We start from the raw sequence: 15338 nt of genomic DNA, 5'->3' as shown, positions 1-15338 counted from the left end.
CGACTGTATATCCATGCGCCACTATAGCGGGTACCGGACGGTCAAATAACCACAATCTGTGCAAACTGCAAAATCTTGGCAAACTGCGCACCTTAGACAGAGAATAGCACGTTCTTTCATTTCTTGCATCGTGCCTTCATGCATGCTTCCGTCGTGCCTCCAAACTTCAACCAATGATTTGACCTCACTGGAGCCCTACATCCTCTATATTTAAGGGGAGACGCAATGCACATCACTACCAGCGTCTTCACGGTCACCAATTGCACTTGTGGCGATGATGAGGATGAAGCGTCAGATAGAATGAATGAATGAATGAATGAATGAATGAATGAATGAATGAATGAATGAATGAATGAATGAATGAATGAATGAATGAATGAATGAATGAATGAATGAATGAATGGAGCTATAGAAGCATTGGTACTCGGCCGTATTTCGGAAAGGAGCAATAATGTCCTCTCTGTGGATGGCTCTTTCGCAGGTCGATGGACTACAGGGACCAGAGTGAAGCCCGGGTCGTCGCAGTCGGCTGGGCGATCCACTTTTGCAAAGAGCGTATCACATCCACGTGGCGCCGGCATGCGTATTCCAACCCGGGGTAGGTCCAGAGAAGTTGTCGAACGTTGGGTGCCGTTTCCGTGAAAGCAGCGATGGCTCTCCGCGGTGCTTTCAGCAATTTGTGGATGCCGTTGAGCCGGCGCCACCGCATGTGACTAAACATCAGTGCTACTCTCACAAAATAAAAACAAAAGGCCTGTCGACTGAGTTAAGCCCTCTCCTCCCCGATATCGCAGCGGTGCGATTTCAGCTGCCACCCTTTTAGACACAGAATCCCCAGGTATGGTTTCTACAGGTCGAAACGCAATACCACTTGCACTTCGCAGACGACACAGTACAACAAAGCATTTTTGGCCAATACCCCAGGCCAAAATGCTTTCGTTTGTATGCGCCGCGAACGAATGTGATAGAATATACAAGCAGAACAAGAGGCAAGAAGTGAAGTAGTCGGAAACAGAAGCAGCCGAGTGTGGAGATAGCATTTAAATGAATAAAACGGGGCCAGAGCGAGCATTAAGAGAGGAGTGTTAAGCTTCTGTTAAATGAATGGGGAATGGATGTGAAGAAAGCTTCGCTCTTAACAGGTTCCCACATACGCGTATGGGTGAGATCTGCGTGTTTTCTTTTTTTTTTTAACGCTATCACCTAGCGACATTGTTTCGGTATCGGAGGAGCACAGCGGAAGTCGCCCTCAGGCAACCGGAAGTTGAGGTGTCCCAGAAACCATGGGAATAATAAAAATACATCTAAACGGAGGTGAGTCACGTAGGATTGATGTGACAAAGGAGCATAAGTTTAGTTAGGGAAAAGGCCAGTTAACCGTCAGGTCTTTCTCATCATTATGATGATTAACTATCATCATCAGCAATGCATGGAGCGTCGTCGTCGTCTTCTTCAACAGCTGGCTCCATTGCCGTTCATTATTACAGCGTAGAATTTCACTTTTCTGTCGACGTATAGGCGAGGCCGCGGCCATTGCTTAAGTGGGTATGAGCCATTCATTGTTCGTGCCCTAACGCGCCCTCCGCCGGCGCGTTAGCACTAGTCGTCAGTTGCTCCTCTTGGTGTGGTATAGGAGAAGGACGTGCGTTAACCTAAGGTCTAGGGGTTTGCGCCATTAAAGGCACTTAAAGGGAACATTAAGGTCGCCTACAGTTCGCAAGGTCACCTACCATCTTTCGTATGTATGTATGTTCCTGCTAAATCACTCAGTGCCATTTTACAATCGAAGTCACATTTATCGAAAAATTGTATTGAATTCGATTCCACAATTTCTAGATTCGGAAAGGTCTATGACGTTCTTAGTTTCACCTCGGATGATTTCTTTCTAGTGGGGTGAAACATCGGGGGTAGTCATGTTTGTTATTATCGGAGTTCATAGCGTGTCTGCAATATACGACAACCGAAATTTTATACTGCGTATCCTAAGGGGCGTAATGGGCGTATCCTCAAGCGTTTCTTTTTTTATTATACGCGCGCTCACGTTCAAAAACAACGACTACGGAAAAGTTCGCACGGCACGAAACAGAAATTGCCGAAGCGGGCGCCGAACGTCGGCCCGCTTCATCATCATCATCACCATCTCACTCCACCACAGCAAGCAGCGAGGACCACACAACATTCGGGCGTGAACCGCGCTCAACCGCTCTTATTCAAGTTTTTCGGCCGCACACTTCGGCGACCCGGGGAGGACGGAGCAGCGTCGTCACTGTCGCCGGTGCCGTCGGTCTCTGCAGTTTATGAGAACAAACGACAACGTCAATTTCTCGAAATTAACATAGTTTTAGGTGACCTTATTACTCTGCAGTTCATGACGAAAACGAGGAAAACCTGAATTTCTCGGTGTTCACACAGTTTGAGGTGACCGTATTAGTATTGTCGGCTACGCTTACGGGCCAGCCGCTCACGGCCTTTATACCGATTTCACGCGAGGCTGTTTCGATCGCGATTGGTATTCTCGATGGCGATTGCCTGCTTCGTGCTAGCTGGGGAAGGTCGAGCCAACCGCGTTCTACAAATTTAATCCCGATTGGACTCGATCGTGATAGAGTGTGCCCTATGTGAATGAGGTATTTTCGATGGCGATCGAGCCAGATCCTGGTCGATTGTATGTATTGAGATTAGCTCTCTTCAGCAGCTTCGGTTAAGAAGCCAATCACGATCGAAAGTGCCTCGTGTGACTGATGTCTTATCCTTTCGTTTGACATCTCGCCGCGGCGCCACGCCACATGTAGGCTTCGAGGCTATATCTGCCACGCGCTCGCGTGTTGCCCTTTCATAAAGATGACGGCTGTACCTCCCGAGTTCAATTTCTTTATCTGCTGTCATCAGTATAAACGCTCTGCTCTTCTGCCTCCAAAAGAAAAAGTTAGACAAGCTCATTCACTTATAGTCATTGCAAACCGAGCACTTTTTTCGGGAGAATCACCACTGGTTCAGTCACCCTTGCGTCATTTGCCTAATTTCCGTAGTTCTTATTTTCGCCGCTATTCCCGATCCTGGCTTCACTATTCAATACGAATACCAACTCTTGCACGAAACTGAAACGTGGCATCCAGATACACGGCCAGTATCTTTGGAATTCAACAGTCCTTTGCAAGAAAAAAAAAAGGGGGGGGGGGGGGGGGACGAAACAAATTAGTCATTTAGCTTTCCTTCAGCTCGAAGACAACAGGATTAACCAAGAGCATTCGCAGACCCTATGTGTAAATCGTGCGAACCAGCGTTCCTTGTGCCAGAAAAAAAAAAAAAACGTTTTGAGGTCTCCAGTCATTTGGATGAATCCGTCAGTGCTGTTTTTTGTCGCTATATAAGGTCCTCGTATAGCTGTCACTCAGTATTCCATCTGGTATACGTTTCTCGTTATCTCCACGAATATCCGAGCTCATTCCTGTTCTTAATATCGACTGGAAATGGCGAAGACTGCACAATGACGAGCAGCATTTCTCACCCGCGGTGTCGTCGACCGTGGTCTTGGCGCGTTGATGTCTGCCAGCGCCCTCGAGTGCTGCCGACGAGTCCACCACCTCGGCGACGTAGTCCACATCGGCGGCCATCATGGTCACCCGCTCGTTCTCCCAAGCCGACGACGTGGACCGTCGACCAACCCCTGAAAATGGAGCGAATGCATAGGGGAACGTGGAGTGTTCAAAGGAAAAGTTTCTTCGATGGCGTCACTACGGCGTCCTAAAACTGAAAGTTTCTTCGTTTTATAAGCCTGTATGATTGTTAACACAACTTTTGTTGACACAACAGGTGCATGTGAAAACAAAAACAAAGCACGCAGCTTGTGACTCAAGCGATCAATAGCGTGAAGTCCACTTAAAGAAGAAAACAGAGAACGGCGCAAGTATCTGTGATAATCGGTGGTAAGCCAATGCTCCTTCCGCGGTGGCAAATATTGCTGTCGTGAAGACAAAAGTTCTTTTTCTCTTCTTTAATTTTTCTCTCTTCTTTAAAAGCACTACATCTCTTTTATACACTCGCCTATGCCTGTAACGACTCCGGCTCTATCCATATCCTCCCTCCTAATTTTCACCAATACTCTAAACGTCTCTTGCGTATCTCTTCTGCTGTGTTGTTCTATCGGGAGGCGGCGCTGTGTAGTTTCGGTGGAGTCTACATCATCATCATCAGGTGGAGTCGAGGAAGACCTTCCAGTCGAAGACCGTTTGTAGATACAGGAGTTACTCTTTCTGTATAAGCTTGTGCCTCCTTTAAGTCCCCGAGGCTGTATCGGGTTCACACAGAAAGCCGTAATGATCCCGTGAGTGAACCTAGTGTTGCAAGACTTTCATACCAAGAACACGAGGGAAATCGGAACGCGACATATATGGTGTTTGCGAGCGAGCAATATGGTTTTTCAGCCAGCAAGGGGATCATAACAGCATATGAATCAGCCGGCAGACTTCCTCCTTCCAACTTCGAACGACTTTGTGGAGTCTTATATGAAAGTTTTCGAAGCTACCTTTTTATCGCAACGTTGTTGGAACGTCACAATTCGTATCATTTGGCTTATAACTTTTACCATTCAATGGCCTTTAAGACGTTGCAAAGAATAGTATACGCTATAATTACGGATTAAAACTGTTACTCTGCAACTGGATCAATTAAGTGACACGTATACTAAAGGGTGCTACCATATGGGGCAGAAACTTGGAGGTTAACAAAGAAGCTCGAGAGCAAGTTAAGGACCGCACAAAGAGCGATGGAACGAAAAATCTTAGGACTAACGTTAAGAGACAGGAAGAGAGCGGAGTGGATCAGAGAACAAACGGGGATAGCCGATATTCTAATTGACATTAAGCGGAAGAAATGGAGCTGGGCAGGTCATGTAATGCGCAGGATGGATAACCGGTGGACCATTAGGGTTACAGAATGGATACCAAGAGAAGGGAAGCGCAGTCGAGGTCTGCAGAAAACCAGATGGGATGATGAAGTTTGGAAATTTGCAGGCGCAAGTTGGAATACGCTAGCGCAAGACAGGGGTAATTAGGAGATCGCAGGGAGAGGCCTTCGTCCTGCAGTGGGCGTCAAATATAGGCTGATGATGATGATAGTAAAGGGGTGTCGAGATGCACTTATGCACTGCGAAATACGCAGTGAAATGAATTATTCGCAAAAGTAAAACACTGCGTTTAAATAATCATTCGTGTAGCGTGACCTACCTTAAAAGCAGAAAGACTGAGTAAATCTGCACTGCACCTACACAGGCAATGCAGACCAAATCGTAAGAACAGCTGGGTACTGACTATCATTGCCACTGTAGTTCAATGAATGCCGAGGATTTCATTCCATGCTCCGTCTCACCGAAATCGTGAAGCACAGCCAAGTCTAGGGTTAGGGTCAGCAAACAAATAGCGATCAAAGGCAGGCTGCGTGTGTACCTAACCTAATCTAACCTAAGTTGCCGAGAAAGGAGCAGGAGGTAGCTCGCCCACTGTGAGTTATGAATCCTTACGTTAAGCTTCCATTAAGTCGGCGTCGAGCGAGGGAAGCCTATCGGTCCTCTCTACTGGTTGGCCTGATGAGACCCAAAGTTTTCGTTGTACTTGATGGAGTTGGCGAGACGGATTACAGTAATCTTGCAACGTAACTACGCCTGGAGTCACGAAGTTTGATGTCTAATAGCGCTACCAACATTTTGTTGAGCAAACGCCGCTCTAAACGCAGTTGGCAACGTTTCCCGTATTGCTCAAAATAAAAAAAAAAAAGTTACGCGTCTTATGCGAGACTAATTTTCGCTTTCCCGAAGCGAAAATGCTTACAACGATTTCACTTACTCTTGGTTCGGGCTGGCTTTTTCGAGCCCTTCTTCTTCCCGCGCCCTGCGTGATAAGATTGTTGCAATAAATAATTGGCTAACTGATCGTTTCATTGATAGATTCATCATTAATTCACTCATTTATTCCTTCGTTTGTTATATGGCAAGTTGACTAACTTATTATTCGTTCGACTGATTGATTGATTGATCGATTGATTGATTGATTGATTGATTGATTGATTGATTGATTGATTGATTGATTGATTGATTGATTTAACGCAATGTGTCTCACATGCCTCATGTCCCGTATTTCTGGTCACACGCTTCTAGCACCCGGCTGGCTACAAATCGAGAAAAACCAGAACGCCCTGACCACGAACACGCCGGAGATTTGGTCACAAAATCAGATGCAGTGGTCGCAGCGAGACGTGAATGCAGCGCTTTAGCGACTCCTCGTCGCGATGTGTTTGTCATCTTGCGACCTTTATGATAGCACGAAACATGAACGAGGTGGAATGAAGATCACACTTACCAGAAAAAAGAAAAATCTAAGCACTAATAGCGTAGCGCGGGATACACTTTAGCTTATAGGTGCATAATAGTTCGCGTCCAAAACATGGTGTCCGTGATGTACTTCCGGCTCCTGCAGTTCCTGTCGGCACGTGCAGTGTGCAAAAATTATAGCCTTCGAGATCCGTCTTTCATACTCAGAGTGAACCGTCGCTGAACGACGAACTTTCACAACACCTATTGCAGAAAAAGGCCAAGTAGATCACGTAACGCTGGCAGCGGTATAATCGCTTCGCTAACTTTGCTCGCCGATTAGTACCTTGGTCGCGCCATGAAACCTAGTATATTAGTCGGCCGCCAGAGACAATCGAACCTTCTTGTGGCGAAATGGCGGCAGCTTCTCTTACAGTTTGCAGCCATTGTGGCTTATCTTGTCCCACAACAGTAATCGTAATCTGTCTTGCGCACCTTTCCTTTCTTTAACGCTGCGTGCCCGGTACTTCCAGGTCACGAGTGGCGCGCGCGTTATCAGCGGGACATTGCATTCTCGCCAGGAAAGTAGCGAGTGCACTGTTTTCAAGAAAGGAAACGCAGGCAAGGCAGACAGCGATTATTGTTGTAGGACAAGATAAGCCCCAAATGGTGGAAGTGCAAACTTCTGACAAGTTAAGCAAAGCAGCCGTTTGTATACTTACGAGCATTTGCGAAGCGCCTTGCGTTCGGCGGCTTCCCGTCCTCAAGGTCTGAAAAAAAAATATCAAAGCCAGAGGTATTCTGGCGCCAAGTCCATGGATGCAGATGTGATAGACGTCATAAAAAAGTCGCAGTTTCACCCGAAAGGCGAAGCATCAGTTGCGATAGTAAATTAGTAGACAGCTATACGTAGTAAGGATAGTAGTTTTATCGGCTGTATAAACTTGGACACATTCGCTTACTAACTGAATTAACAGGCATGGTGTCAGCGCGCACAAGCAAACATGAATAGATCACGCACGATGACCGTAGACAACCGCTGTCAAAACGCTGGCGTGAGCAAGCGCGGCGGCAGCAGCGAGCGAAGGTTCGTGGGGTCTATCGCTTCAACGGAAATTGAGAGGCGATTGCACAGCGCATACAAAGGTAGGAGCTGTGTGCGCATCGCTTTCAAGATACGGTGCACGCGACCTGCTCGCAGCCGCGCAAAGTACAATTGCGCAGTTGATGGCAGAGTAGAAGCCGCACCACACCCCCTCCCTCCCGCGCTGCCTTACAATTTTCCTCCTTTCGCGCGCGAGATTGAATCGCCAGATCCCTTGCGCCGGGTCGGTAAATGCGCAGTTGGTTCCGGAGTGCAACGGCGCCCCCCCCTCCCTCGCTTCCGTCCCCCCACGGCCTTTCGCGCGACGGAGACGTCGCGTTTGCTCTCTGGCGTGCGTTCGCTCTCCATACAGTATACGGCGCGCGGCGACGATTGTATCGCCCTTGGACTTTGTACGGAACCTCACGGCGACAGCGACGGCAGATATCCGCTTGGAGTGTCCATATAGTTGCTATCGCAATAAAATGGTTCAGTTGAATGCAATTGAGTCGATTTCCCCGTTTCCGCGCAATTATACAGACGCTCCTGAGGTAACAAAAGTGACTCTCAAGAGGTGTTCTTGAGCACTTCGAATAGTCAGGATTAATAGTTGGGCGTTTTACACAATACGTATAAAGTTGACCGACCCGTGGAGTGAAGCTTGAGCTAGTTGGCGTGCTATGTGTGTCGGTTGACGCTGTTCGAAAAGCATGGACAGGAAGGAAAACGTGCGAATACACAAATTCCGCGGATATGCGTTTGTCTGTGGCCGATACAGACAAAGGGTTTATTAGCCAGTTTCCTGTTCCTAAGCTCGCGTAAAACGTGTCGCCCGCGGTTGAAACGATCTCCCACATTCGCCGCCATAGCGTTGAGTGGCGCTGCCTAACACTCCCAGGACTACATATTTAGTTCACGTTCACAAAAACCTAAGCAAGTGGGTGAGCGGACAGCCGCAGACTATGGGTAGAGCATCACAAGCATCGCGCGAAGGTTGCGGGTTCGTCTCCAACAGCGGCAACAAGTTGTTTTCGGCATTCACTCGGCTTCTCCTTGCTATTTGTGTATTTAAGGTATCAGAACAGTCAATTTATTCTATGCTTTCCTTGGCTTCATTGTCTGTTGGCCTAATTTTGACGATAGCGAAAATAAATTCAGTCACTCAGAACTTGCGATTCTTCTCGCTCTACGTGTGTACGTCCTTCTATATGTAGATGTTTTTCTCACGCTACTTCGCATGTCCTAATGCCGCCCACCAGTTATAATATTAAATAATAATATATAATACTAATTTATTGCCAAGATGAGTTAAGCAACTACAACTTAAGGGTCTGCTGAAGCCACAAAGGGTTTGAAGGGCGCAGCGCGTAACAGGATGCAAGCAAGCAAGTAATAGTTAACCTAACCTAACCATCGCAAAAGAAAGTAAACAGCAAGATTTACACTCACGAGTGAAAAGTTTGGAAACCATATCAACAAAAAGTTTGATGGAATTTTTTTTCTAGCACAACTTCGCAACGTGGAATTACATTGGTCGATCACGCGCACTTAAGCTGTATCACTAGCTTTCAGCTGGTGCTCCTAAAATGCCGACTTTCTTCTTTTAGGCGCCATTGATCGCTTGCGAGTGTACGCTTGCGAGTGTCATCGCTTGCGAGTGTACAAACTCGTAATACAAATGGTTTACGGAAATCACTATACATACTAAGAAATCGTAGAGCTCGCACTGATTGAAAGCTAACTATGCCGGGCACGAGAAGAATTCTCAAATGACGGTAACAAATGCCACACACGGCCTCTCCAAATCACGCGGGGCTAGCCCGTTGGACGGCGTGGTTTGCGAGCAGTGATAGACGAACTGACGAACACACTTGTCGACTCACCCTTCTGGTCAAACTCGAGCTTCGCGTGGATGTCCTTGCTGGTCACCGTGTGGACGTCAGGCGCGTTCACATCTGCGGCGTACAAGAACGCACTTTTTCAGTGCTTCAAACAAAAGACTGAGTTTCAGACAAAGACGTACACTCGAAATGATCAACAATGGGCGAATAAAGGAAGCCTCAAGCTGGAACCAAAGTTTCGTCCTGACTAAGACGAGTAACCCTGTCGACACATTTGGCCCCACATCCCTTGTTCGGCCAATGTTTCCACGAGGCCATGGCGAAGAGCCCTGAAGTAGACAAGCCTCCTTAAAAAAAAAAGCGTTTGCTTCAATTTACGTCTCCCACCGTTCTGAGCCCACTGTTGATTCCGTGCTTCAAGGCTCGTCATAGACCACAAGTGTGGGGCGGAGGAATTTTTTGTAGTCTATACCACGTGTATTTTATTCAGAATTCGCAGAATCTATAAATGCCTGTGGCAGATAGCACAATCATAATATCATCCTTGAACTGGTTTATTCGAAGAGGCAGAGATTTCTTGCACGAGAAACGAAAATGCGTAATTGACTGCTTACCAAAATTTCGCTCATTAATTTATTAAACCTAACTACTTAACAGGACATGTTGCAATTTACGATTTGTAGCCGGTGAACTTGCAAGGCATACCCACGTGGAAGAAATTCTGAGGATGGCTGAGGTTTGGATATATGCGCCGTTAAACTGACGGTAGGTCTGCTTCAGAACACCGCCAGTTTAACTTCGATCCTCGAACAAGCAGGACGTGTGCTAAGCGAGCCCCTGAACAACATTTTGCAATGTGGTGAACGCGGTTTAAATCCGGGAGCTCAAAGAGACGTGACGCAATAATGCTAACGCATTTCTCTCGCATTTACCGCTAAGTCACCAGAGAGTTTTTTTTTTTTTTTTTTGAACAATGCCTCGTTTTATCCAATGAAGCACAGAAACCATTACTGGAACGTCCAAGTATTTCATTGCACACTTTGGGTATGAATCCCCACTATGTATTCCCCCACTACGACGCATCTAGAATTTTTGTATACATTTCATTACTCTTTTTCTTTTTCTCAATATCTACCTTGTACCTCTACCTATGAGTAAGAGATCAAATCGGGTGGTATCAATCTCTTCCCTGCTTTTTTCCCTCAATACCCTAAACGTCTCTTGCTTATCTCGACTGCTGACCGGTTGATGCTTCCGTACACTTTAAACCTAAGCGCTTTTGGAAGGTGTACGGTACCTACTGTTCTCACTGGGTGAATACTTCTGGGCGAATACGGGGTCCACTACAGAGCGCCTCAATCAGATCCTGGTTTTTGGCACGTAAAACATCAGTTCTTTTTCGCAGTTGGAGGGATATCCAAGATGGACTAAAGAGGGTGTGTGATTAGCAGAAATCGTATAGCGTGCATAAACTCACAGACCGACATTAAAAGGAGACGAACCCGTCTGCCGTCTCTTGTTTCGCCCGTCTCTTTGTTTCCCCACTTACGATCGCATATTCATAGTTAATCGTTCTTCACTAAACATCACGAATCCTCCAGCTGCGTATCAAACACGATGGACTTCAGCTAACTTTCCAGCAGCACCGCGCATTCGAACAAATTATGGGTTGCTCTCGTTTTCGTGTCCCACAACAGAACTATATAGAATAAACTACCAAACGCATGTGTTCTATAAGATCGTTTCACGCATTCAAACAATCTCTTGGTATACTCGAACTTTAATCGCAGTAATGCTCAAAACATTTGTGACCATGCGTATTTTATGTTGCAACAAAACTACTGATTTAGGTTTTCCTGATAGCTTCGTGTGGATCAAGTGTAATGCTAAAAAAATTAAAAACCAACGACGTGGCGCCACCAGTGAGAGAATAAGACAACGTGGCTCACCGTAGCCGTGGTAGGCGTACTTGATGATGAGGAAGCAGGCCGACACGAACAGGAAGTAGGAGACCAGCACCGAGCAGATGAGCAGCGGGTTGGCCGCTGGCATGGGTTCGGCCCTGCCAAAAAAAAATTAATTTCGGACGGAACGGAATTTATAACGTCCGGAAATTGCATGGCCGATTATGAAATACGCTGTAGCGAATGGAGGCTACACGACTTTGTATTGACCACGTGGCGTGCTTTAACGTGCACCTAAATCTAAGTACGCGAGCTTTCTTGTATTTTGTCCTTATGAAAAATGCGGCTGACGCGGTCGGGTATCGAACCCGGGAACCTGGCGCTCAGCAGCAGAACGCCATAGCCGCCGGGCTACACTGCAAACTAACTTACAGCCTTAAAAGTCAATATGGGTGTAAATCGGTTTATAAGCCACGCCATTACACTCAAAGTACGGCGTAAGGGTGTGAGCTACAGATAGATTTACACCTTTATTCCCTTTTAAGGGTGTAAATTGTTTTACAGTGTACCGCGGCAGGTGCCCGCCAACAATTGAGAGCGTGGCGTGTTGAAGAGGGTCATTGAAGTGCAGGAATGCGAGGAAAGAAAAATATATTAGTGTAGACAAAGTGATAGGTTTCTAAAGCATTTCAACTGGCGGCAGCCCTTGAAACGTCGAACAGGCCGTTTGTACGATCTATCAAAACCCGCTAAAATTCGTTCAGGGCCAAATCGTCAAAAAACACCGACCAACTCAGGTGGCGTATAGCAATTTGGATTGGGGTAATTTTTGCGGGGTTCTACACGCCACACAGACTCGGAGAGTTCCGAGGTCGCTTATTTTGTTGGCCGCAACAGATGATGCTGTAGCGCAGGAGGACAACATTGCGTGCATTGCAACGATGAAGTTCTACTTGACGAGCTAGCCGTCTTCGCTGGAACACGCTGCTATCTCAGTAATTGACTTCCAAGTACTGGAGGAAACGTTGAAGACTGTTTATTCCGATTATTTCGGGACAACAACAACTTATACACTTCAGCAGAAGCACGTGACCGCTCATGCACACATCATCTTCTAAGATATTGTACCCCTTAATCACTCAGAAACACAGCAAGCGTGTGCACGTGACATTTTCGTATTCTTCAAGTTCGTGTGCTACATTAGAAGGTGTGCTAAATGCTGGAAGAAGGCTTTTCTACACTATTAGTTTGCCCCACACATGATGGCCGAGCCTCCCACTTACGGCGCCATTGAGGCTAGGATAGGTTTGTTAACAGTGAAAATGTGGGGAGGAACAATTGGTAGCTATAAAACAGGCGGCCCTAATTCGCACACTCCCACTTTGTTTCCACTTCTAGGGCAACGCCCGCCATCTTGAGTGGGTCAAACGGTGTGTGGGAAAGCGCGCGTGCAGAATCACGCGTGTGTCCAATACTCGTACTCAAAGTCAATGAACAGCTAAATTATTTATCCTAAACTCTACACCACCAGGCAAGAAATTAATCACACTAATTATTTCGTAATTAAGACTAATCAGAGTTCCCGTCGCCGCCATCGTATGTTTATTCCCTCTTCGATAGTGCGAAATGACTGTTTCAGGAACAGTTAATTTCCTCGAGCTATTGCAGAATGGAACGTGTTGCCAGATGCATGCGTCAGGTGCGTCGTGGTTAGCGACGCACCTGACGACACTTTAATATTACCTTACCCTCCGCCGTGACACCTATTCCATTGTTGTACACCGAGTGTATTGGTGTAACTCTTAGGTGTAATTTGTTTCTTTTTTCTTTTTGTTATTGTGTAATATTTTCACTCCTGTATGAATACTGAGCGTATTGTAATAGCTGTCACCCCTATCAATGCATATAGTTGCATATACGGCGATACTTTGCACCCTCACGGTCCGTTCTATCGGCTCTGCAGAGCGGAGTCAGTGGAGCGTTCTACTTTCAGCTGCTGGCACGAGCGTTATGCGCAGACGCTCTAAAGCGTTTCTTCTGAACAGCTGAGCGTATACGAAACCATTGTGCATAGAGTTAGTCTGAGCGGAACGGACATCACACTTCAACCTACAAACGCTCACTGTTTTCTTCTGTCTCGTGTATCATCGAGCGACGCCTGCAACGCCCCCTGGTGACGCTCCTCATCATGCCAGCGTTGTGAGACGCCTGGTAGCTGTCAGGGCGCTGTTTCTGCCGAGCAGAACCAGTTGTCTCGCACCACTACGCAGCGCCAACGTGTCACCCCGCCACGTACTAAATGGAAAAATGAGACATCCACCCAATCGTATAGCAATTGCTACAAAGTAAACCCATTCGGCTTCCTCGAAAGAAAAGCCTTGCAGTTAAAGATAAATTCGTCCTGGCCCGGGACGATAAAACAAAATTTCACAGTTTCGCCCTAAGGGCGAAGCAATGAATGCGATAGCAACACAGCAATGTCATACGAAGTAAGGTGAGCGGCTTTGGTAGCAATATGAATTGTAGTAAACATGAGCTGATTAGGTAAGCAGGTGTGCTGCGCCGTAAGTAGACCGACATGAAGAGAGACTCGATGACCACGAGAAGGCGCGTGTGAAACGGTGGTGTTGATGAGAAGCGCTTCCCGTGGGCAGCGCGTGCGAAGGGACACACCTGTAGCGCTGCACTGCCAACCCGGGCAGCATTGCATGTGTAGCGTGCGTTGGAAAATGTGGCCCGACTATTACTAACTGATTGAACAAGCGTGGTGTGAGCGCGCACAAACAAACATGAATAGATCACACTGAATGACTGCAGACAACGACTGTCAAAACGCTGGCAGCGAGCGCATACGCCGCAGCAACGGGCGAAGGTACGTGCGGTCTATCGCTTCAACGGAAACTGAGCGGCGAATGCACGGCGCATAAAGGTCAGAGCCGTGTGGAGATAAGCGACGGTGCGAGCGAGCGACGAGCGCGGTTGTTGGCAGAGTAGGCGACGACGGCGACGGCGACGCCGACGGCAGAAATCCGGTTGAAGTGTCCATATAATTGCTATCGCAATAAAAAAAAAAAGCCTCGCAGTATGGTTTTCCGTTGTAGCAATTGCTACGTTTGGGTACATGTCTCTTTTTTCCATTTAATGACTTCTCTCCTCCTAGTGGGTTTCCGCTGAACTTATAACGTCAAACCTCCGCGTATTCGTAAAACGCCGTCAGAGGAGCTTTTACGCCCAGCGCTAAGCCTTGGCATCGCTAAGCCTTGCTAAGCTTTGCCAAGCCTTGCCTTCAGGCTAAAGTGCACATTTTTCGTAGATAACTCTATACGCTGTGTACGGTGTTATTTGGCGCCGAGCTCAGTGCTCCTCTAAAGTGTTTAGCGTGCCATACTCACGCCGACGGGAAGCCGTACTCCTCGTAGATGAAGGCGTCGGTCCCTTCGCTCGCCTGGGCAGCCTTGGCGGCCGCCGCAGCGCCCAGCTTGGCGGCGTCGGTGGCACCGGCGGCTGCCGCCGCCGCTGCCCCTGTTTGTGAGCGGAGGAAGGTAGTTTGTAAAACGATTTGCCAAAGCATCGTCTGAACCGTTTGACACTCACCTTCAGCGTTAACCATTTCAAATACGAATTACGGTATACAGCAGGTGAATGAGTAACATTACGCGATTTTGGCGCTGTAGACAAGATTGGCGTAGCCTACAGCACCAAACTGTAACTGCTGTGCACTACACTGAACGAAAGTCAAGGAGGTATAATATAAAGGTGGTATAGATAGTGGTGGTAAAGTGGAAAAGGTGGTATATAGAGTCATTTATAACGGGCGTCTAGCTCTACCTGCCATAAGTGGTACTACGAAATTGAAAGTGGTCAGGGAGATCCTCGGAGCATTTCCAAGTGAGTCCTCCTAATTATACGCAATTAAGTATTCACTCATTGTACTGTTCCTAACATCACGTTTGTTTCTTAAAAGAGAGTTGGATTACCCGCTCAAAGGAGCACTTGCACAACTTAACGATTTGCCGCAGGCACTACGAAAATAAAATTCACTATTATTTTACTGTTGCTGACGGAACACCCCGTGTCAAAGGTGATTGTACTTGCAGTAAAGTTGGTCGTTCGTAGCAGCACTCTTCAGAATTCAGTAAACTGTAGCCACATTCTCTAAGCAGAACGTTGAGTTTACCCGGCACCTAATGATCATGTGTTTTTCC

At 47.1% G+C, this 15338-nt stretch overlaps 1 protein-coding gene across 1 annotated transcript; it reads right to left on the bottom strand.

Moving 5' to 3' along the window:
* Window positions 1–1901: 1901 nt before the first annotated feature.
* On the bottom strand, window positions 1902–14743 carry LOC119459430 (uncharacterized). The gene is made up of 8 exons (XM_049670935.1): window positions 14728–14743; window positions 14526–14655; window positions 11179–11291; window positions 9272–9343; window positions 7027–7074; window positions 5841–5885; window positions 3509–3667; window positions 1902–2288 (listed from the first exon to the last, which is right to left on the bottom strand). Exons 1-8 carry the CDS (start codon window positions 14741–14743, stop codon window positions 2197–2199), a joined length of 675 nt encoding a protein of 224 aa, XP_049526892.1. The 3' UTR covers window positions 1902–2196.
* Window positions 14744–15338: the final 595 nt, after the last annotated feature.

Source organism: Dermacentor silvarum, chromosome 7 (genome assembly GCF_013339745.2).
Source record: "Dermacentor silvarum isolate Dsil-2018 chromosome 7, BIME_Dsil_1.4, whole genome shotgun sequence".
Lineage (NCBI taxonomy): Eukaryota > Metazoa > Arthropoda > Arachnida > Ixodida > Ixodidae > Dermacentor > Dermacentor silvarum.
Note: the sequence above shows the minus strand (reverse complement) of the source record. Positions and strands in the feature narration are given on the sequence as shown.

Excerpts from the sequence above, each read along its gene's own strand:
- LOC119459430 (XM_049670935.1), bottom strand. Across the intron at positions 11,292-14,525 it reads GAGTACGGCTTCCCGTCGGC|GGCCGAACCCATGCCAGCGG; the intron begins GTGAGTATGGCA and ends TTTTTTTGGCAG. Across the intron at positions 9,344-11,178 it reads GTACGCCTACCACGGCTACG|ATGTGAACGCGCCTGACGTC; the intron begins GTGAGCCACGTT and ends TGTACGCCGCAG.